The sequence below is a fragment of the Lampetra fluviatilis genome, chromosome 42 (genome assembly GCF_964198595.1).
Source record: "Lampetra fluviatilis chromosome 42, kcLamFluv1.1, whole genome shotgun sequence".
Lineage (NCBI taxonomy): Eukaryota > Metazoa > Chordata > Hyperoartia > Petromyzontiformes > Petromyzontidae > Lampetra > Lampetra fluviatilis.
Window position 1 is genome coordinate 354,954 of NC_136316.1, and position 23,038 is coordinate 377,991.

General features: G+C 45.6%; 1 protein-coding gene across 7 annotated transcripts in view; it reads right to left on the reverse strand.

The window, feature by feature from the left end:
* The window catches only part of LOC144946760 (protein MTSS 2-like), a 77,743-nt gene extending 67,327 nt beyond the window's left edge, over positions 1–10,416 (reverse strand). For all 7 annotated transcript variants that reach the window (XM_078875920.1, XM_078875915.1, XM_078875919.1 and 4 more), the window contains exons 1-3: positions 9,905–10,416; positions 5,470–5,531; positions 3,005–3,078 (exon numbers count right to left, since the gene is read on the reverse strand). In XM_078875920.1, the coding sequence (XP_078732046.1) occupies positions 3,005–3,078; positions 5,470–5,531; positions 9,905–9,976 (208 nt within the window). In that variant the 5' untranslated portion in view covers positions 9,977–10,416. The remainder of the gene's footprint in view (positions 1–3,004; positions 3,079–5,469; positions 5,532–9,904) is intronic.
* Between the last annotated feature and the right edge of the window lie 12,622 nt (positions 10,417–23,038).

Consider the following 23,038-nt stretch of genomic DNA (forward strand, 5'->3'; position numbering starts at 1 on the left):
ACAGGGTCTGCACCTAAATGAGCAATGATCCACATTTGGCTCAGTAGAGATTTTCACTAAACTTATATTTACAAAATGAGTAACATTCATTTAGAGTATTTGACTGCTATTAATCTCCAAATAAGCCAGTTCATTGAGCTGTGTGGCCAAGTCGCTGCTGAAAAAGATCTATACAGCTCAGTGGGCCTCACCTAGTAAAATAAAAAGTAAAATAAAAAGTTTATTTTAGTAATTTATGGTGCAGCGGCGGCACAGCGATTAGCACATTGCACGATGATGACAGTAACCTGAGTTTGATTCCTGGCCATGGCGAACATTAGTGGGGAGTGATATCTAAACCTGGCTTGACCCCACTTTCACCAAACTACGACTAAAGTAATGTGGGGAGGCCTTCATCACGCAGTGAACTGTTAAAGTGCTGTACACATTATATTAAATTTTTTGGTGACATTCATACAATGTTATTTGTACCAGATCTCACTGCAATATAAACCCTTTCTCCATGGGCCCTCACCTACTCTTAAAGGGTTGATTGAATGAACACACATGGTGGCAGTGGGCAAGTGGTGCCTAACTGCAGACTCACTATTTCCATAGCTAACATCAAATTAAAATTTTTATTAACTGGGCGGGTCGGTTTATACTCTGACCGCTAACACAAACCCAATGGAAATATCACATTTCAAGAAATTGATTGGGCTTACATCCAACACTGAATGCGTCTCACTTTAAGTTGTTTTTTACAAGGCAGCATTTATAGTCTCATCAGCCATTGCAAAGTCCCACTATTTGAGTGCACACAACATAGACATATACTTGTGCGTGTACACAGTTTATGATATAATTCTACTGACAGAATATACTTTACATTGAGTTAAAGCTTCCAGAAAAGTATTCTGGTTTTCCAGTTTGTTAAACATTTAATATGTATACATTAATGAAAGCAAAATATGCTGTTTACACGAAGGAAAATATTTTTTTCTGGGGCATTCAAGTATTGGCTTAGAAAAATAATTAACCTTACACACACTTGGTTGCGATGGTTACAATTACAAAAGCCAAAATAGCTTTTTTAAACAAGGTGAGAGTCCATCAAAATGTAATATTTATTTTTTATGATGTAAATAGAGGTTTATTTTCCTATTTTATTTCATTTAACAAATAAAAGGTAGCACACGAGTACAGAAAGGAGCCAGTCTTTAACTTTCTCCTTCTCCTCTGCCGGAATGGGGTTTTCTCTGTACCATAATTCAGTCATAACTCCTGAACCTTTTCTCCACATTGACATTTAAAATTCCCTCCCATTCCTGAGCAACCCCATTCTCACATAGTAACAAATGCAAAACGATCTCAATACAAGGTGCTTTGAGCCATGGTGATATTTAAACAAATTCTAAACCCTAACAGTACTGTACTGTGCTCTTACAAATTATTTAACTAACCTCCATTATCTACTCAACCCTCTCAGCACCAGTTCTCCCTCATAAAACAAGACTTGTAAAAGAGAATCATGGCCTGAATGAGGACCTAACTTTGTTATAAATAAAGGTGATCGATCTACCTATCTCAACATTACAAGGCAACTGCAGGAGTAAAAACGTAGAGACTCTAAACAAAGCAGTTCAGTGATGCGCATGTCAACTGCAAGCACTACTGCACCAATGACGGATAAACTAGCCTTGTGAACGCAGGATCAAGCACAGTGTGGGGAAGACCCCAATCTGCAAGCTTGTGCCATGGCTAGCCATTAAAGCTGAATAATTACAGACATGGGGATAATGGGATGTGTTGGGCTTTCCCTGATCTATATATGTTTTTGTGCCCCTTTCAAAGTAACCAGCCTAAATACGATTGCAGCAATTTTTTTGTAATACCACGATTACGTAGAATGATTATGCCCCTTTAGAGGGATAAGAATACTCCACAAGCATTTGCCAAATGCTCAATTACAAGAAGGCAAAAAGCCAGCCCTGTCAAAAGCAAAGTCCATCATAGCAACTTATCAGGTTCATGCCCTCTCTATTATCACAAAAGCTGCCACTTTCAATCTATGCACCACATACATGTTGGATTTGCTATCAGTACTGTAGACCAGACAGAGATCTCTGATGACATTTAAAAAAAAACGAGACATCAATTACTGCATGGGTGTACTAATGAATGTGTCAAAGTTAACAAAGGTTTATCATTTTTGAGTGTAGACATATTATAAACATTTCGGTTAGCTTTGCGAATTAACAAATCACCTGGAATATGCCTGATCCTGTCAGACCAAAGAAGCTAAGCAGATGTGTTTAAGCTGCACATTGCTTGGATGAGTGACCACCATGCCCAAAAAGTAGGTGTAGTAGGCGGTGTGCAAAAGACAGCAGTGCATAATAAACCATTGTTGTTCTCTACTCCTCCCACCAACCCAAAGACTCGCATGGAGATAAAATAATAACAATAAAAGAATAAAAATGAAAAGAAAGTGAATAAAAAATAATCTCCTCATGACGATTGCTTTTGTTGCGATCGAAACGTCGTGATATTTTTTTTATTTTTTATTCACTTTATTTTCATTTTTATTCTTTTGTTATTATTTTTTCTATCTACGTAACTTTACCGAAATAACCATAGAATATGAATTCCTGCAGTCATGAAAGTTTTAAGTCAAAATTCGCATGGAAAAGTATGATCAATTAACCCCACTGCCCACATGGCATGGGGTAGCCCTCATCCAGCAATGGATTCACAGACTGTCCATGTACACATAGTTAGCTTTACACTGCTGAATCCACCACCCTGATATTGATCCAACACCGACATATTAAAGAACAGGTTACACTTGTGATGTCTGCTGATATTCGACTACCAAATACACGTCCTTCGTCTCAGTTTAATACCCCTGTCACGGTCTGAAGTAGCCCTTTGACTACGCCAACCCCAAGGCACGCACTTGCAGCGTCGGCAACACAGCAGGGTGGCGCGAAGGCCATGTCCGCGTCGTACAAACGCGCCTCACCTCGGGTGTTGGTCGCCATGTCTGCCACCTTTTGAAACGCATCAAGAAACGCCACCACTGCCACCGTCGTCGTCCTAAATCACAGCAACAACCGCGATAAAAAGGAAGGTTCTCTTTCTGCCACTCACAAATTTTGCATGAAGGTAGTGCACCCACTGCCCAATCAAAGTCCTAAACGTAGTATCAAGCATAGTCCAACATCAGAGAAAAACTTCACACGTGAAGGATTTTAGCAACAAAAAAGAGTCTACAGGAAATGTGCATTGCAAAGTTTTACATGTGACCAAAAAACGCATAGGGTGCACAACGCATGGCAACACAAAGAATGCACCAAAGTAACACAGTGCTGCATAAAAATAATTATTTCTTTATCAGTGGCATTGCACTGAACTAACCGATCAGCCAGCACTGGAAAGGATGGTCAAAAGAAGCCAAGGTTGTGGAGTCATCAACCATTGGTTGATGACTCCACAACCTTGGCTTTGTGTATTAGGGGAGTGAACTGATGCGCGCTGAGAGAACCGGAACCCTTTATATAGGGACACGTGATCCTTATGGCGGTACCCCGGGGTACCAAATAAGACAAAATGGCCGAGGCAATTAAATCATTTCTTTCTGGGACACTATTTTTTTCAGGGGTGTACTTAACTCCTGGACTGGGGTACCAATCAATGCGAAATCAGTGCTACTCCATGATGTCCAAACGCAGCGAGGACGATTGCGCTGAAATCCTGAATGCTCTAATGCACCATAGTGCATCGTGTACAGCTCGTCGAGATGAGTCGATTGCCACATTGCCGACCATCAACAAGTAAAAATGATTACATCACGGATATTATGCGAGAGCCGGGGTACTGTGGTACCCTAGGGTACAGCCATAAGGTTCATAAATGTAACAATGAAAAAGTACAACGTTGTGCCCACTTTATTGTTTGCTGTTCTCTGTTTGTCTACTGAACTGCCACACACATCCTTGTCCGATTGCACAACTGCCAGGATATGCCTGCATAGCACGCATAGCATGCAAGCAGAAAGCTTTATAAAAGTGATGCATTGAGTTAACATGGTATTAACTGTAAGAATTATTCAAGCTAAAAAGTTACACATGTGATATGGCATTTACAGATGTCAACGCTGCACTTTCTACAGGCTCAAAAGAAATATCTGTCTCTGGTGTGGACCAATCAGTTTCTAGGACAATGCATATATTATCAGAGTATGTTTTTTTTGTTTGCATTCTGACCACAAGCATTGTGGTTAATGTAGACATGATTCCTTGTAAAAGGTTTCAGTTTGGTGTTTTAACATCTTAACACCTGTTTTGTTGCCAGATGAGAGGGGAAAACCCTATTATCATATTTTGGTACTGGCAAAGGAGGTCCCATGATGTTTATACATCATCGATTTACACCAACCCACCACACTTACCACGTGTGAGATTTGTCAATAATCTCTGCCATTAGCATGATGACTATCATTTAACCCTGGGCTGGAACCTAACTCAGGGCTGATGCAATGTGGATGATTATACACCCTGAGCATCTGTTTGCTCTCTACAAAGGCGCTGACCAAATAAACTGAAAAGGTCAGGGCTAAAAATGTCTGATAGGGCACTTTGTACCGTGTAATGTCAATGCATTTCTGACAGACCAAATGTTATGCGATAAGTTGGGTTGTAAAACCTCTCATGCGATTTGTGCTGCATTATGTTATGCAATTTAGCATACTTGGGAATCGATGAAGGGACAGCCACTTAATATAACATGAATCACCACAGTCCACTCTACTTCAGACTTCAACACAGATGACACGACCACACACAGCCTTCTCTCGCACATGTTTGTTCACAGGCACATGGGCACGCTACAGTGTGCCAAAGTAATATGAGCTTGGAAAGCGAGGGACATAACAAAGCCACGATGTTCAAAAGCCACTCTTCACATCGATGGCAGGGTACTCAATAGGCATGGCAGGGCTCGGGTTTCAGTGATGCAAGTGCCCCAGTGGCTGAGGGCCTCACTTGCTACTGGGCTGGGAAACTTGTCAAAAGAAAACCACTTGCCTTTCTGGGTCCAATGTGAGAGGTGCCTCAAAGACTTAATTTTTCAAGGACACTTAACTATTGCCCCAGCTGTACAGAAGCTGCCACTGCAATGGCACCCATCAGTTCAACTACATTTTTACAAGGCATTCCAGGGTGTTTCCATGAAGTAAAACTTAAATATTGTTTCTAACCAATGCAGTTTAATTGAAGCAATAACTTATTAGGTATAGTAGTGTATTTGAAAAGCCTACAGAGGCTAAGTCATAGTTTAATACTGTGGCCGATACAGTAATTTACTTCACTACACTTCACATTAAGTTCTACTAAATTTGCTGCCATGCATCACTTGGCAGATTTCTTTCCCATTTGGCACTCATAAGCGCAGCTAAATGTTAAAGGGTGCATATGCGCTCTCACTCACCTCAACTGTGAGTTCAGCTTTGTGGCTTTGTTGACGAAATCTTCCCAAACTGGGTAGCTGCCCTGTTTTGAACAAAACATACAGAACAATAAAAAAATTGTTTGGCATATGGATAACGGTTTGAAGGGCACAGCACTGCAACTATTTCGCAACGATCTGCGGTTTTGCTGACAGATCTGGTTTCACCGGAAGGCACCTGGAGTTCACACAGAGCTACCTCGACACACCCACGTATTGTAAGAACACCTTTGTGAAGAATATGACAATGGTCTTTTGCCAGTAGTTGTGCAATATAGCAGTCAGTTGCATAGTGTAATCTATAAACCTCTTTTATTGAAACTACTGTGAATTTGCCTATGAATAAATCACCTGGAATGTGCCCGACGTGGTCACATCTTAAGTCAAGCAGGGTGATCACCATATATAGGTGTTAAAGGCACATTGTCGGCAGCATAGGGCAGTACAGCAGAATTTTGTACAAGTGTATACTGCCTAAGATGTCTGATTAATATTTGTTTTTCCATCAAGTAAAATGCATACCCATAAAATGTAAGGCCATAAATATTCAGTTCAGCATAAAAAAGTAAAACAGTTCCTTATAACTTCCTTGAATGTGTTTTTTATCAAGGCTCTAGAAAATGGCCAGAACATTTAACCGTTCATGTTTCCATAACCTCCAATGGGTAAAGAAAGTGGAGGGGGGGCTACATGGTGAGCCCTGGAAACTTGCAACCAGGAAAACACCCACGGGGTTTACCCAACAATAAATTACTCGTACAATGAAGTATTCTTGGTCATGTTTCCAACAACGTATGGCCTCAGAGGCACTGCCGTGGTGCTAACAGATTTATTTATCAGTAGCGGAGCCCTGAATTTATAAAAAATGTGAATCTATATAAGGAAGACGCAACCCAAAAACCAAACAGCTATCACTTTGCAGATACACACCTAGGCTGTGTCTCAGACTGTCTGGCATTAGTTGGAAGCTGTATTCATAGTAAAAAACTATAAAATCAGTCTGGGGCACTCCAGTGATGTCACTGCGATTCACTCCTGCATTGTTATAAATCATTGCATTGACAACAAAGCTTGGTGACCAATATTTTAAAGTCTCTGTTCGTAAATTATTCCAACTAAAGTAGGACGGCTCAGAATAGACACCGCTTTAAAGAACACGTCTAATGCCACAGCATATACACGCAGGCTATTAAGAAGCATGATTATATTCTGTTCATAAACTAAGGATATGTGTATCTTCAACATGGGAGAGGCAGCTAATTTGTTAGTCATGACAGAATCAGCCAAACCACCAGACTTTGGCATTTAGGAATCAGTCGAAGAGCCCCCAAACATTACTTAGTCCAGAATGGAATACACAAGTGAATCAAGCCTTCATAATTAGAGGCAGGAAACATGATTTTGTGATCGTCAGCCAATTAAAATTAGAAATGTGGGACACAGCTAATTACACTTCAACATGTGCTTCAGCTTATTGATTTGTTATGCGTTGTGCAAAAACATTGCACAGTCGACCAAATTTCTAATATTTGGAAGTGGGAATGCAAGCACACCTGAATTAAAAACAATATTGTGCAATTGTAATTTAGATCACCATGGTTATGTCCTGAGATGAATGACATATGCCTGCAATTGCATGCCACTCTAGCCTTAGCCGCTCTATTGTTAACAGACAACACGATATGAGACGTAGGCTTTCGCGACCAATATTATCCATGACTTCTGTAAGTAAAAATGTATGTGTCGTTAAACCCGCCACCACCCAACACATCCAATTAGTACGGTTTGTCACGTAAACCTTACTAATTGGCTGCATCGGGTGGTGGCGCGGGTTTAACGACACATTTATATTTATGCGCTCTAAACCAAAAAAACTCTATTAAGGGCACAACACTATAAAGAATGCAATCCCTTAATCCCATACGAGTCTAAAGAGCCGAATGTAAAAGATATTCAGCCAATCCCAGCTGCTAATAGTAGCGGGGACAGACCAATCAATGTTGCCACTTCCGGAAGGCTTTAACGATAAGCAATGAAAATGGCTCAGTGTCAGGGTTAGTGCCCTTACTGGTAGCAGCCACATAATGCTGATTTCGTGTCAATAAATCATACTAGCAGATGTAGTAGTATTAGCTATGAATAGACCCCTTTATTTAAACCCAGGGGAACGTGGGTTTAATAAGGTGGACTGTGAAGACAAGGCAAATGTCTTAAATCGGTACGTACGTGCTTTGTGACTCGTTTAAGCGGTGTAAAGAGCATTATAAAACAATGCAAATTAATATGGTTTGTATATTTATATGGAATATGGAGAGTAATTGCATGGGGGATCAGTCTGCAGCACTATGATGCTGGTAATACTAAAAGAACACGAGTGGCCACTGATATCTTAATCTGGCCAGCATTCCGTCCAGGTAGTTTTCAGGTAAAATAAGTATCCAGTGTAGGTTGTAGGTAAAGCACCGTGGCGACAAAGGTGGCATTGTGTGGTGCCGGCCCCACCAATAACTCCACTCCCCTTGAGTATTATACTGCACTTTAAAGCTATTTTAATATAGAATTTTAACCAAAAGTCTACCTTGACCGGCCAGGCATTCCTTATCTTTATGTATTTTACCAAATAAGTGGATTGATCATGGCTGATGGCAAAGATCATAAAGGTGGGCTTGCTTATATAATATATTGTTAAGCATGACCACATCAATACTCCATTGAACCACACCAGTATATTATATCGATATCCAAACCGATATCCACTACCCGTATACATTCCACAATGTGGGCACAGCTGGGAGTGGACACCATTTTAAAGTAAAAACAAATCAAACTGGTTGTAAATGTCAACAACATATTATGGCCAAACCATCAATAACTGCTTACGTTGTGATCACCTGTGGCCTCATAAAACAACACCGACCGTCAGTTCTGGAACAAACTAACCCTGAATGTTTTTCCCCCTAACGAGCACAACTCCAGGGCAATATCTGGGGACTTACGCAAGTGTTAATATTACACGAAGGATACAGTGAACTTTAATTAAGCAAATTGGACCAAATTATTCTTCATTAAAGTGGTCTTTGGATAAAAAGGTCCTCGGAGGGACACCACAGACTATTATTACATTTGCTCCCAAAATTAAACAAAGTTAACTCTAAAGCCAAAAAACCTTAACATACAAAATCCGAACAAAGGCTGTTGTTACCTTTGAATATATTATATAATATTTAAGCTAAGTGTTGAAAAGGAGCCCTCTTAAATGTAGCCTGGGGGCAAGATGTCCTTAGCACGAACATTGTCAACATATCCACTCCCAAAAACCGCCAATGTTATACAGCCTATCCATTTAAATCGGCGAACAATACGACAGTATATTTAATCCGAGGGCTGTCAAGTCAATAAAACAACACCGTGTTTAAATACAATAACATTTGGGTACATTTTAATACAAAAACATTTTCTTTTACAAGAAATGGCCATATACATTTGGCCTAAAGCAAGTGACAAAACCTTAGACCTTACAATCTGATTCACCGTTGCCTCGAATAGGGTGGTATACAAGCTACTCAGGAGGAATCAAAGCTTCAAATACAACGTAGAATTGATAAAGCATAATTAAAGCATAAAAGTTATTTGATTCTAGTGGCCAAAGCAGGCCCGAATTCTTGGTCTCAGGCTGTATAATCCAAGGCAGGACCATATACTACCATCTTTACTATTGCATTGTAACAGTCGTAAAAACCCCCATGGCATTTAAGCAAATTGCCATCCCATCGTTCACGGTTATAAAATAAACTTTAATTAACAAAGTGGTCAAGATTTGGGCCTGAAACTGTGGCCGATGGCCAATGTGCCCAAAATGTAAACTATTTTTTCTATTGCTTCTAGTCAAGCCAGACATTCCATTTAAATTAAAAACCAAGCCATACGTTTAGATTACTCGCCGTGACCTTTATATCAAATCCAAACAGCCCAAAAATTAGCCATAATCAATTAAACTGTGCCAAAATGATCGCTCTAGATGTGGCCTGAGGCCGAGATGAACAACTAAAAACAAGAACCCTGATCTGTCTGTCTGCTCCGTCACCTTTGCTTCAGGCGCAGCGACGGTCCATTTACATTTAAAACTAGACTTTTACAATATGCACCGCGACGTCCACATGAAATGTAAACGCAAATAGAATAAACCTTGATTCGTGAAGTGTTCTTTAAAAGAAGGAGCCTTGAAAAAAATGTGGCGAGGAGCCAAACGCGAGCCCTCACGACGACTACCGCCACTTTCGGATCCATCAAAACATTTGCACTGTACCCATTCTAAAGCAGCAACAACAACAAATAACGCCTTGAATTAAACATAAGCGTGGGTGTTCCTTGCGAATATTTCGTTGAGTGTGAAGCTGTTGAAATGTCAGGAACCGACCTTCATGTCGTTGATGACGGCTTGGAAGAGACCCTCGAGCGCGCCGCACTGCTTCTCGATCAGTGTCTCCATCGCCCCTGAGCTCAGCTCCGTTTAATATTCAAGTAATGAGGAATCAGGAGAACGAAAATCCCCACAAAACGTCTTCCTTCGCCAGTTGTATCGTGCTCCTGCGGCTTAATAGCTGCGGTTTTATTTGAGACGTTTTTGTTGTTTTCGCGATTGAAGCCGCGCGGCAACTTGAGGGTGGCCGCTGTGGCCGCTCGACGGCCAACACTGAACCCCCCCCCCAACCTCTCAATCCTCTCACAAAAATAAATAAAGAAAATGCGTCGGTTTAATTGTAAACACCGGCGACGTTCCTAATGGAACGCCAGCATGCCTGTTGTGTGTTTTTGTTCTCCCTAGGTCAATGTTGAGGTAATGAATCCGTCCGTGTGGAAACGCGGTGACGAACGCGTCGCTGTGCGGAGAAACCGCGCGCTTTCTAACGCCCCCCCCTCCTCGTCTAACGCGAGCCGGGGTCACGTGGTGCGCCCTGGGCTTAGACTGCCCCCCCCTCCACCTGCGCACCCCACCCCTTTGGGTTAGCCCACGCCCCCTCAATCGCCTCGATTCACCAATCGGATGCTACGCTCACGAGTCACGTGCTCATAAAACCCAACCCCCCCTACCCCACCTTTCTCCCCCTTCTTTACGCTGCAATATAATCCACGCCTTTTGCTATAACCTCACTCCACCAATCGTACGCTGTACGTTTGGATCACGTGGCTCATATAAACCACGCCTTGCCACCCCGCCCTCCTCCTTCGCTCCGCCCATCAACATTTAAGCCACGCCTACTAATCCGTCGTTCCACCAATCGAACGCCAGAATATAGGATTACGTGAGTCACGTGTCCCAAGCCTCTTCCCACCCCCAGCAACGTGCTCCTGGGTCCCGTGACCCGCGGACCGGGTCCCGCATTTTAAACTCAATGCGGGGGGGGCTTTTAAATCACGTGGTCTGGAAGCCCCCACCCCTTCGACCCAACCCCCACCGCAACTTCGCCCGCAACCCCCCGCCCACTTTGTGTCACGTGGTCCATAAAAGGCGGAATCGCAAGAGACTCCACCCCCTGCGTCACACCTCCACTCCCCTGTGAAGTGACGTCATTGCTCCATACGTCATCCTTAAGGCGTGGGGTTCTTAGGTTTCTCTAGCACGTGTGTGCAAGTGTATACGGGGTTGGTCCCGTGGCTTGTAATGGGAATAAGACTAATTAAACATTATTAGAGGAAGTGTTAGTTTTTGTTACATAACACTGCTGGGAGTACATTATTTTGTTATATTGCGTCAGCAGTGATGCAGAAACAACCAAAATCTCAACACATGCGTCAATCCCACTGCCCGAGAAGGAAACAATAGGCGACGTTTCGGGCAATGAGCCTGCTCCACATAACCCTTCATGGCACATAAATGTAATGTGCAAATTACGTTTTTAATTACAGTCATACATTTACTAGTGGACTGCTACCTGTCCATTGCCTACATTGTATCCATTGATGGAATGGGGCATCTGAAACAAAATGACTGCAATGCAGTTCTTCTGAATTAGTTTCGCCTAATGCACAAGGCTAGCATCTTTTGTACGTGCAAGGCATATCTGTGTGTTAAATATACAGAAATTGGTCTGCACCCATTGTTCTGTTGTGATGGGTTTTCTCAGTTTAGAGATATGTATTCCATTCTGAAAGGCACGCAAAGAGAACCAACTCCAGCCTCAACTTGCGATTCTGAATCGTGACAATCGAATCGTTACCTAGAAAATCGGCAGCCTTTGTTTTATGGGCGGCACGGTGGCGAGATTTGAACGACCTCGCATGCTATACAGGAGGTTGTGGGTTCGATCCCGATTTTGACGCCTGCTGTATATTAAAGAGTTTGCGTGTCTCTCTCCCCGTGGTCGCGTGGATTTTTCTCTGGGTCCTCCGGTTTTTCCCTCCACGTTTAGAATCAAGCCTTTCCAATATTTGGCTGTTATAAATTTCCACATCGGCCACTTAGTTCAGCTATCAATTGTGGCGAGGTCGCTTCTAAAAAAGAGCCAAAGAGCTCAGTGGGCCTTGGTGAAATAAAATACAAAATAGTAAAGATATTATTTAAAATATATTTTCTGTTACGGTTGAGTAACGCTCAGTGTAAAAGACTCGCAGGGGAATTGGTGAGTGACCACATACACCCTCGTGCAGGGAGAATTAAATGCGCATTAGTGAAGACTGCCCGGACACAAATCACAAACCGCAACTCCCATCGTGAACATCATAAATCCACAGACAGGGTCACATAAAGCACTCGACGCCCGTCTCAAAGCCCATGTCACGTGCAGTAAATGTATATTGTTGTGTCATTGTCTAAAATGTTCACATTTTATGTTGAGTATCAATTTTATGGCGCTTTGAGTGGTCAGAAAGGAGCCACCGAGTACGTAATCAAAAATAAAATTGTCTTGACTTTAAAAAGGGGGGATTGTAAGATGCACACTCTTCCAATTATCTTGAGCGCAATTTGAAGTGTGCGTTTTATAATCCGTTGCGTTTAAAAAAAAAATCCAGAACAAATGGTAATTGTCCAGTACCCACATCCAAGTTCTTGTAAAAAAAACATATTCTGTATAAAATCAGAAATTACTGGAAAAGACGAGTACAATACCGTAATGAACTTTGAATACAGGTGCATGCAGTGAAAATGTAATAGAGTGTAACGATCGGTGATGCAACCCGGAGATTCGGAGTAAGGCATTGGCAATTCGTCATTGTAGATATAATCAGGAGACACTAGGCCGTAGGTAGTTTTTCAGTAATAATGCCCATTTCATCGTTCCAGACGCCTCTCATAGGGTGTGGGTATAAAAGTCATGGTAACTACAACTAAGCTGCCACTCCGCAAAGGTTACCATATGTCCCACACACATGGAGGATTACAAAAACCATGACTCGACTTTGCCACCTCACGTGGTACCAATAAGTGATTCTTTTGGTCTGGGCCCATGCACAATCGGCGCCACGGTGGCGAGATCTTCAATTCCTCGCTTGGTATGCAGGAGGTTTATGGGTTCGATCCCAACCCTGACGCCTGTATATTTGGAGTTTGCATCTTCTCCCCATGGTCGCGTAGATTTCTCTCCCGGTCCTCCGGATTTTCCCTCCGCATTTCTAAACGTGAGTGTGGAGTATTTGGCTGCTATAGATTTCCACGTGATAAGCCACTTCATTGTGATATCATTTGTGGTCAGGTCGCTTCTGAAAAAGAGCTGTTTAGCTGCGTGGGCTTGACCTACGTGTTGGTTCTAGGTTTCACTTTAAAGGTACTGCATGTTCATCGCAATGGGCGGTCATCAATCAATCCACTGCTGGATGAGGGCCTCCCCAAGCTTCCGCCATCTCTGGCGCTCCTGCGATGAATGAAAACCACTGAGCGCCTGGAAAAGAACTGATATCATTGCTCCGTCTCCATTGTGGATGTGTCCTGAGACGCGTTCCTTTCTTAGGCTGCCATGAATCCGGCCCCCAATGTTATCAATAAACAGCAAAGGCAGTGATGAGTCTCCTCCGCGAGGTCAAGAATCGTCGCAGGGTTGACTCTTCGTGACCACGTGGCTTCTGGGAAAACAAAAGCATCTGCATGGAAAGCTCCGGAGGCCGGTGGATTAGACGTGATTTCCTTTTTGGCGATTTACGCCAACCTTCTGTCGCTAAATCCAGGCTGCACCGGGTGGCAGGCAGGCAGATAGGGCGCCACGGTGCCGAGATGTTAACTACCTCGCCTGGTATGCAGCAGGTTGTGGGTTCGATCCCGACCCTGACGCCTCTATATTTGGAGTTTGCATCTTCTCCCCGTGATCGCGTGGATTTTCTCCGGGTCCTCCGGTTTTTCCCTCCACAATTCGAATCAACATCACGCGTTTAGAGTATTTGGCTGCTAAATGTTTCCACACGACGATAAGCCACTTCGTTAAGCTCTCATTTGTGACAGCCAGCTCGCTTCTGGAAAAGAGCTACAAAGCGCAGTGGACCTTACCTGGTAAAAATAAATATTTAATAAATAATGTAGTTGTATAGTTTAGATGTAACTGTGTTTCAGCAGGAGAACCCAGCGGGTCATGGTTGAAAATGGGCATCGTGCGAGGGACAGCCGACGAGAAACCCAAGACAGAGATGTCGGCCAGGGCTGGGGTCAGGCTTCGGGTCAGGGTTAGGGTCGGCCTGGGAATGGGGAGCACTCACAACAACTTAATTGGGGCACAGCGCGGGCTACACGAGACACGTGAATGTCGGGTGAAGTGGGGGTGCAGCCACTGTGGACGCTGTGGGGGCCGGAACCCCCCCCCCCCCACCCCCCAGTATGTTTAGAGACGGCTGAGAAAGGTGCCCACAACATTTTGGACAACAATTTTACGGGGGGGTTTTTGTCGCCCGAATTTTTCTCCATTCACAAGGTGACAAAGATGTTGCATTGACGTCCACGGATGAAATGCGCCTTACAAATGTAAATGATTATTGTTACATATCGGGCGGCAGGGTGGTGACGCTGGTGCCTGGCGGAAAGAAGGGGCCTGTGTTCGATTCCCGACCTGAGCGCCTCTTTGTGTGCCTCTCTGTGTGCAGAGCTTGTATGTTTGTCCACTTGTTCTGCAGAGTGCGAGTGAGTGTGAGTGAGTGAATGAGTGGGAGTGAGTGGGGCTTGTGTGTTATTTCTCTGCCCTAGTTTTGCATGGGTTTCCTCCCTGGGTAAAGCAAGCAGAATGATAGAGTGAATAAAATACTGATTATGCCGATGAGCAGGGTGTAATCTGATCAGAGGATGGGGGAATTTCCCTGGAAATTTAGTTTTTGTCATCTCGGGGACTCACTTTCAGTTCTCATCCCTGGGGGGAAGAGGGGACGGGGTGTGGGGCACGCAGGACATGCGTCCTCCTAGAAAGAGAATGTTGGGTGTACCATTTGTGCCATGCCAGGGTCGGGCCTGGTTCGTATTGGAACTGGAGACTGCTTGGGATTGCCCGGTTTGTGTCGGATGGTGGCTGCGAGGTGGCCATGAGATGGAAGTACAGCGGACGAGTCCTGCGTCTGTCTGTGTGGAGCTGGGACCTGCATCCGGAACTGCAGAGAAGCTGTGAACACGCGGAGTGAAACGTCGGATACAATTCCGAACCACGCTCGGCACAACCCGAAAACACATCGCAAAGCCAGACAGGGCAACCGTGAAAGCCAAACCTGCAATAGTACACTGAGCACACAGTGACGCGGGGAAGCAGCCGTCGGTCTGACTGGGCCACGCATGCGATTACATCTCACGTCGTCTCATGAAGTCAACACGAAAGACCGTAATCTCATTTGAATCCGCGGCTTCGGCTCTGGAACGCGTTGTTCCCCGGTTTCCGGGAACCTGGTTTTCACACAGCTGGACGGAACAACAGCACAAGACGGAAAAACATGTGGCGCAGTGGCAACAACAAAAACCCGTGACCAGAATAAATAAAAACACTCACCGGGTTTACACTTGACGTTGATTTTTCATCTATTGCTGTTTCGTTCAGGGACATCTATTCGATTTGAAACCGTTTGGGAAAATGAAAGCGCAGATAGACATTCACTATGATCAGTTTAACACGTAGACGCCTTTCGCGACAAATATTATCCACAATAAAGGTTTTTTTTAGGTTAGATCGCGTGAATATAATTGTGTCGTTAAACCCGCCACCACCAACATAGCCAAATAGTAATGTTTGTCACTTAAACTAAACGTGCCAATAAGTTACAACTTCATCACACCGCTTGTGTGTTGGAGAGTCAACACACAACATTTACAATTTGAGTACGACGCACTGGTGTGCTGCATTAGTAACTAACTGGCAAGTTTTGTTAACGTGTCAAACCTTCTTAATTAGCTGAGTCGAGTGGTTGCGGGTTTAAGGACACATTTATATTTAGACGAACTAACCCAATAAACCTTGATGGATTCACGATGATCATCATCGTCATCAGTCATGGTGCTGTCGGAATCTCCAAGCCGTCGCCATCTCTGATCGCCCTGCGATGCATGAGTCCAAGCGGCACTCGCACCGCTTGGGGACGTTTGTCTCGACCACCATCCCCTTCTTGGCACGAGTCCTGCCCAAACTCGACCTTCTCGAGCCGTGAACATGAGGTCTCTAATTTGCACATCTTCTCGTATCCAGCTACAGTACAGCTTTATTCTCTTCCTGTCTACCGGTATAATTCCATGCCTCTCCATGCTTGTGTGCACGTTTCAGATTTAGTTCCCGTTTTCATTGGCCATCGCCCGTGTTTTTGTTCCGTACATCACAGCGGGTAATCAATAATTCCTTTGGGGGGTGATTTAACATGAGGTCCATCTGTCCGGCTGGATAAAGATGATTATTGTTGTTGATATAAACACACTTCAATGACTGTCATCAGGCACAACCAGTATGGGGCATTTTACGACTCGTGACCGATCGCTAGTGGGCTGGGTCTAAATGCAGCCTCAGCATCGGACCGAGCGTCTGGCTCTTGAGCCTCGGGCATTCCCACGAAGTGTTTGGAACGATCGGAATTCCAAGTGTCCCGCCTGGTGGATGCTCCAAGCAGCTGCCAGGCGGGGTCAGGGGTCGTGAGCTTGGATATCGGTGAGGCGGGTCTCACTCCAAGCCGCTTTCTAACCCTGCTCATAGCCACGTGGTGATGTAATATAACCACCTGTTCCATTCGGTTATGGGATTATTGGGAGTTAGGGTGGTGCAGTGGCTACACTCGTGCCTCGCAGGGAAAAGGGCCTGGAAACAATTCCCGACTCGGGTGACTTTTTTTCGTGGAGTTTCTTCTCCCCGTACTGCGTGGGTTTTCTCCTATCGCAAAAAAAAAACCTTGCTATGTAACTGGTAGTGATCCAAACATCCCAATGCTGAAAAATAACATTGCAAATTACTCAATTGGTATTACAGGTAACAGCATTGTTCCACAACACAAACGTGACATGAGCCTCCTGAAAAAGCGTCTTGAGACTCGGCGAGGCTTTGCTGGGGTAAAGCAAGCGCTACGATAACAACAACAACAACAAATCCCGTGTGCGTTGAAAATACATTTCCATAAAAACGCGTCGGCGTTAAACGCTCAACCGTAATGCAAAAAACTCGGGATGATCATCGCACTGAATGATGACCATCCAGTCGACTTTGCCCCCATCACATTTTGTACATTTGATCGATTGGTCTCCTGGCTTGAGTGAAAAGTTGGGATTGTGCTCTGGGATGTTGAGACGTCGTGAACGAATTTCTCTGCTGTGATAACGTTTGTTGTTGTTGGTGTTTGTGCTGCTTTTGTTTTGGTGCTATTTTTTGGTTTATTAATTTAGAATTTTCTGAGAGTTTTCATTTGCTTGGTAGTTGCTATCAATATAATTCGGTCCTTTATATATATAATTAAAACACAGCGTTGTGGGATGAAATGATCATGAATGATGCCACGTAAAATACAATAATTGTAAACGTGTTCAGCACAGCGCTCGTTCAATCCACTGCTGGATGAGGACCTCTCCACGCCGTGTTTTTCCGTGGGGAGTTATCTGACCATACTTCACCACGCTGGTAAAACTGGGTTGGTGGAGGGGAGGGGGCATACACGTGGAAGCATAGAAGTTCGGTAGAATAATAATTTTAGAATGTCTGCATTGCCCTCTGCTGTCCAAATCGTAGTCCAGCGACGGAAGCCTATAACACCTGTTTTTATGCATGGCAAAGGGACAAAGATCCCCCGTATAGCTTTAACAGGCTGCTGGGGCAAGTGCTGTTAGCGAGTAGCACCTATGAAGGCTGACACGGCACACGAGGGGTTCAGTGGCCAGCACCACGCACGGCCCCCTTTGTCTCCCCAGTGACGATGTTTACACACCGCATAAGGTACTCATTTGAGGCTAAGCCGATCTAGGGGAGGCCCAGGACCGGTTCATATAATCGTCACTTGTTGGTTGCCGTGAGCAGGAATGGAACTCGGGTGAACCGGGTTCATAGCGCAGTGCGCCAGCCACTCGATCTCCGCTCCCACCTTCTGCATGGCGGCCACCCAAACTCAACTTGTTTATTTCACCAGGTAAGGCCCACTGAGCTATATAGCTCTTCTTTCAGAAGCGACCTGGCCACAAATTATAGCTCAACGATGTGGCTTGTGTAGAAATGCATAGCAGCCAAATACTCTCAAAGCATGTTTCTAAGTGTGGAGGGGAAAATCGGAGGACCCGGAGGAAAATCCACACGACCACAGGGAGAGAGACACGCAAACTCCAAATATACAGCAGCAGGCGTCAGGGTCGGGATCGAACCCACGACCTCCTGCATACCAGGCGAGGCAGTTAACATCTCACCACCGTGGCACCGTATACAAGCACGATCAAGGCTCAAACCCCCATCAGCTTCCGAAATCCGACGAGATTCCGTGTGACTGGATCCCTGGGCACCGCGCTCCAACTGCGGAGTCATTCGCCGCCACGCGCGCGGCTAACGGAGCGCGGCAGGTGACGAGGCGGGGAGGGAGTGGAGGCGGCCGCCGCCTTGGGGTCGCGCTCGGCCGCGTCGGTGGCACGGCGGCCCCCTAAACATGGAAAGGAATTCATGGGCAGTGGTTGACGGACTCCGCTCGGGGCAGGGGCGAGGCAGATGTCGCGGCGGATCGCGGTGCCGCCGGAGCACAAGGAACTCGCCGCATTCCCAGCAGCAGCTCCTGCGGAGGCGCGCGACTGTCGTGGATTGAGACTGGCCGCTCGCACGCGGGATCCAAGAGCCGTGCTCACTGTTTCATCATTCATCGACTCTCTCGTGATTGTTTTACGAGTACTGCAGTTCCGTTTCGCGGAACGGTAATTCAAAGTCGTGTAATGCCGTATCCTCTGGATTATAATACGCGCCCCCTCAAACTTGTGCCCGGTGTCAATAAAGTTCTCCAACTCTGTTTCCACACACAAGCATACGCAGAGACGGGCACCACTCACAACGACGTTTCTCTCCGCAGCAGATTCAGCGTTGACGTTGTCCCTTCACAGTCGGGCTAAAGTGATCGGTGTGTGAACAACAAACCAACACAAAGAAACGTTTTAGCCATCGTGTTGGACGAAGCTCGGACCATGAACTTGCTCCTCTTAAAACACCAAAATAACCGGCAGACGGCCAAGGCCAAAGAATCCCAAATGACAACTCGGCATCTCAGCAAGCGGCGTCCGCTTTGCGGTGCGGCGAATCCCCACGGCGATGCCCCCCCCCCCCACGTGAGCTGGCAACGACATCCACCATCATCGGGACGTCATTACCAGCGAAACGTCACGGTACTCAAAGTGTAAATGTTGCGGATTTACTCTGCAACACACCGGTGGGCTGAAGCAGTAACGGATTGGCCACGTGTTGTTGCCGTGACAAACCTTCCTGCTTGGCTGTGTCGGGTGGTGGTGGGGTAACGACGCGTTTATACTGAACACGATATAGTCCACACATTAAAAACACATTATTATGAATAGTATACGTCTCAATTACGATTTGAACTCTGCTCCGCAAGTTTGTTTTTTACTCGCTGCACAACAGCATCTTTGAACAAACGGCACAAGCCAGACGCGAGGGCAGGTCATGGGGTCAATGAAACCCCGCAATTCGATTTCTCACGCACCTGGACATTTACGCCGGGGTAGTTGGGGGGGGGTACCAGATGTGTCCAAAGAAACAGGCGCACTTCCAAAACCCGCGGGGAAAACAACTTCACTTAATCGACCACGTCTGGGCTCCATTACAGACGCAATCGGCGCTCATCAAGCTGAACGGATTCACGCTATTTGAGAAACTGGAGCGGCGGAATTGAATTAGCGCCGGTAAGAGAAGAGTGGAACATTGTGAAATCAAGTTGCGCTTTTGTGGGGGTGGTCGGGGAGGTTTTTGTAACGTGGCCAAACAGGGAAGACGTTGTGGGACCTTTTGCCAGTATCAACGTATGAAAATATAGGAATAGGTTTTAACCTTTCTTGGAAATAAAACAGGTGGTAAGCTATTCACACACCAAATAGAAACCTTTGGCAATGAAGTCAGCAGTAACCACGCGTACTTGTGGTGAGCATGCAAACAAACATGCTCCGACGCCTTTTGGCGTTCTCTGGTGTGACGCTGGACAGACCCAGCATCGACACAAGAAGTGTCCCCGGAGGATGACCTCGTCAAGACGCATGCAGGTTACAGTGGATCGTCGATGGCAAGAGACTAACTTGAAGATCAGGTTGGGAAATTCAATCTAAACCTGCACCTCTACCAGTAGAGGTGGAGCGAGAGGAGCTACTGCCCGCCTTTTGGCGTTCTCTGGTCTGACATTGGTGAGACTAGGCCCTAAAGAAGACTATCTTTGGTGGAGACCAGTTTCAAAGACAATGCCATATATTATCAGAGCCACGTGTTGTTTGCATGTTCACCGCATGTACCGTGTGTGCTTCATGCAGCATTTGATTCCTTGCAAAAGGTTTCTATTTGGTGTTCTATTGCCAGAAAGGGTAAAACATTATTTTTTTCAAACAGGGATGACGTTATTTCCTTTAAACGCTGCGCACATTTGGTTTAAAGCCCACCTGTTCGATCATCATCGGTCTCCAGTGATTTACGGACGCGGCATGAAGAGCTCTCCCACGTGTTTCGCTGTTGCGCCCAGTGTTGTTCGGCGTGCTGGGAGCGTCTTCTCGAAACGGCACAAATTCAACGTGATCTCCCGTGGGAACCCGTCCGTCAGTCCGTCACTCAGCGGTGCTTCCCATCGTGTCAACAAAAACAAAAACGGCCCCACAAGATATCGGATAACTACTTTTGAAGTCCCTTCGATAATCCGGTCTCACCCATTACTGTGACTTTGTAGCAAAACACACAGCGCATTGGTGCATCAGACGGGACGTTAATCCGACAGCACAGCGATGGACCAGCACAGCGATGGACGCGGGGCGCTTGGTATTCCACTCAAAGCAAGGAAACTATTTTTGGGCGTTAGGTGAGGAGGCCTCCGATCCGAAGCTTAAGTCGAAGGTCCAGATGAGAGAGAGCGCAATGTTTACAGGGTGGCAGACCTGGCCTGAGGGGAAGCTCATCAGGGAGATCAGCTGTCGGGAACATTGAAACATCGCGCACGGGGCAAGACACACAAAGAGACACGTGTTCTGCTTCGCACACAGATTTTTGTATCCACTACAATGACCCACATTTGTTTTTAGGTTTGGCACATGGCTAGTTGTCTGCCAACGTTCCTGTCGTTATCCCTTCACCACCGACGAGACTGTCACGTTTACAAATACATCATTTAGTTTATCACGTAAGGTTTTCGCGACCAATGTTATCCATAAGAGGTTTTTTTGGGTAAGATCGTGGAAATGTTGTGGGTTTACTCTCCAACACACCGGTGTGCTGAACTAATTGACACAATTTTGCGTACGTGACCATCTTTACTTATTGGCTGTGTTGGGTGGTGGCGGGTTTAACGACACATTTATATTCACGCGATCCAACCCAAAAAAACCCTCTATAATGGAAAGATAGTATTTATACGTGGCCAACTCTCCTCCTAACTGGTGGCTTTAAGACTCTTCACGACCGAATTCAACGTCAAACACATTTGTTCGTCAAGTGTGCAACGTACACCATGGCTGGCCCTGCAGGGAATTGTGGGGGCCATGCGGATAATTGTGCCCAAGAGTTGCAGTCCATTCGAACCGGCAAGTTAATCCGATTGTCACCCAGTGCATCGTGGCGAGCTTGGAGAAACAACACAAACGGCATCGCTTCCTATGCTGTCATCCAACAGAAGGCGCGTGTATTTTTTGCCAGCTCGGGATTTGGCATTGGCTCCAGCGAGCCGGCTCAAAGCCAACGCTCAACTTGAGCCGGCTCCGAGCGCGATCCCAGCCATGCTCAGGATTCCCATAACGCCGAGCCGAGCCACGGCTCAGCCACTCTCCCGTGCATCTTTGAAAGCCACCGTGTGGCGCGAGCTTGAGCTGAGCGCAAGTGTTTGAGGCCCGACGCGTGGGACACTAACAACAGGATATGACATCGTCTAAATCTGTCTATCGACAAGCCAGACATGCATGGCATCGTGGTCTTGGCGACTGATCATAAGTTGTGGCTCAATAAAAAAAAAACACTCTCTGCATGTTGATGGTATTGAAAGGGTGATGAAATCGGTTGATGGTGAATGAATTGAGAGATGGTCAGGCAGGAGAGTCAGCAGTGGGGTGGTCGGGAGGTGCGTCGCCTCGAAACCCAGGGGCAGCTGGGAGGTGGCCATCATTTGTTTTAATTAAATTGAAGAAAAATCTTGTTCATCATAAACACCAAAATTACGACTGAATATAGCAAAATTCTGCATTTCTAAAAGTGAAATTACTTTACATTTACATTGAAATATTTTTGTATAAATTCCACCGCGGGTTGTTTTGTATTCACACCTTAACCAAAGTAGTAATTTTTTGTAATCATATCCTGTGTGTCCAGCGGTGGCAGTGGTAGCGCGCGATTGTAGTCCAGCGCCGTGGAGGCAGGGTTGGTGGATCACACGAGCGTTGCGAGAATTCCTTCCTGTGGGCGTCGAGGAGGAGCCGTACCATGAATCTCCAGGAGAAGACGGTCCAGCAAACAGGTTGACGCCACATGGTTTCGTCTGTACGGGACAGAGTGGTTTCCCCTCACACCCCTGGATTTTCTCCGGGTGCTCCAGTTTCCTCACACATGACAACATTGGCTGAGAACACCTTCATACTGGGCTGGCCCAGGAGACGCCAGTGGTGCAATGTCGCTCGGCTGGCCTGGGAACGCCTGGGAATTCCCCAGGAATATCTGGAGCCTGTCGCCAGGGAAAGGGAGGCCTGCACCGCCCTACTCAACATTCTGCAGCCGAGACCCTCACCAGGACAAGTGGATTGAGAAACGAACGAACCTGACAGAGGACAGCAGAGCTCGGGAAATTGTTGATGCTTGCTCCTTGTGCCTGGAAGTCGTTCTCTCTCTACGAGTGAGCGAATAGCGGGTGTGGGTGTTAGGAGTTGAAATTGTATATATACAGAAACATTCACAAAACTTGAATCGACAGCGAG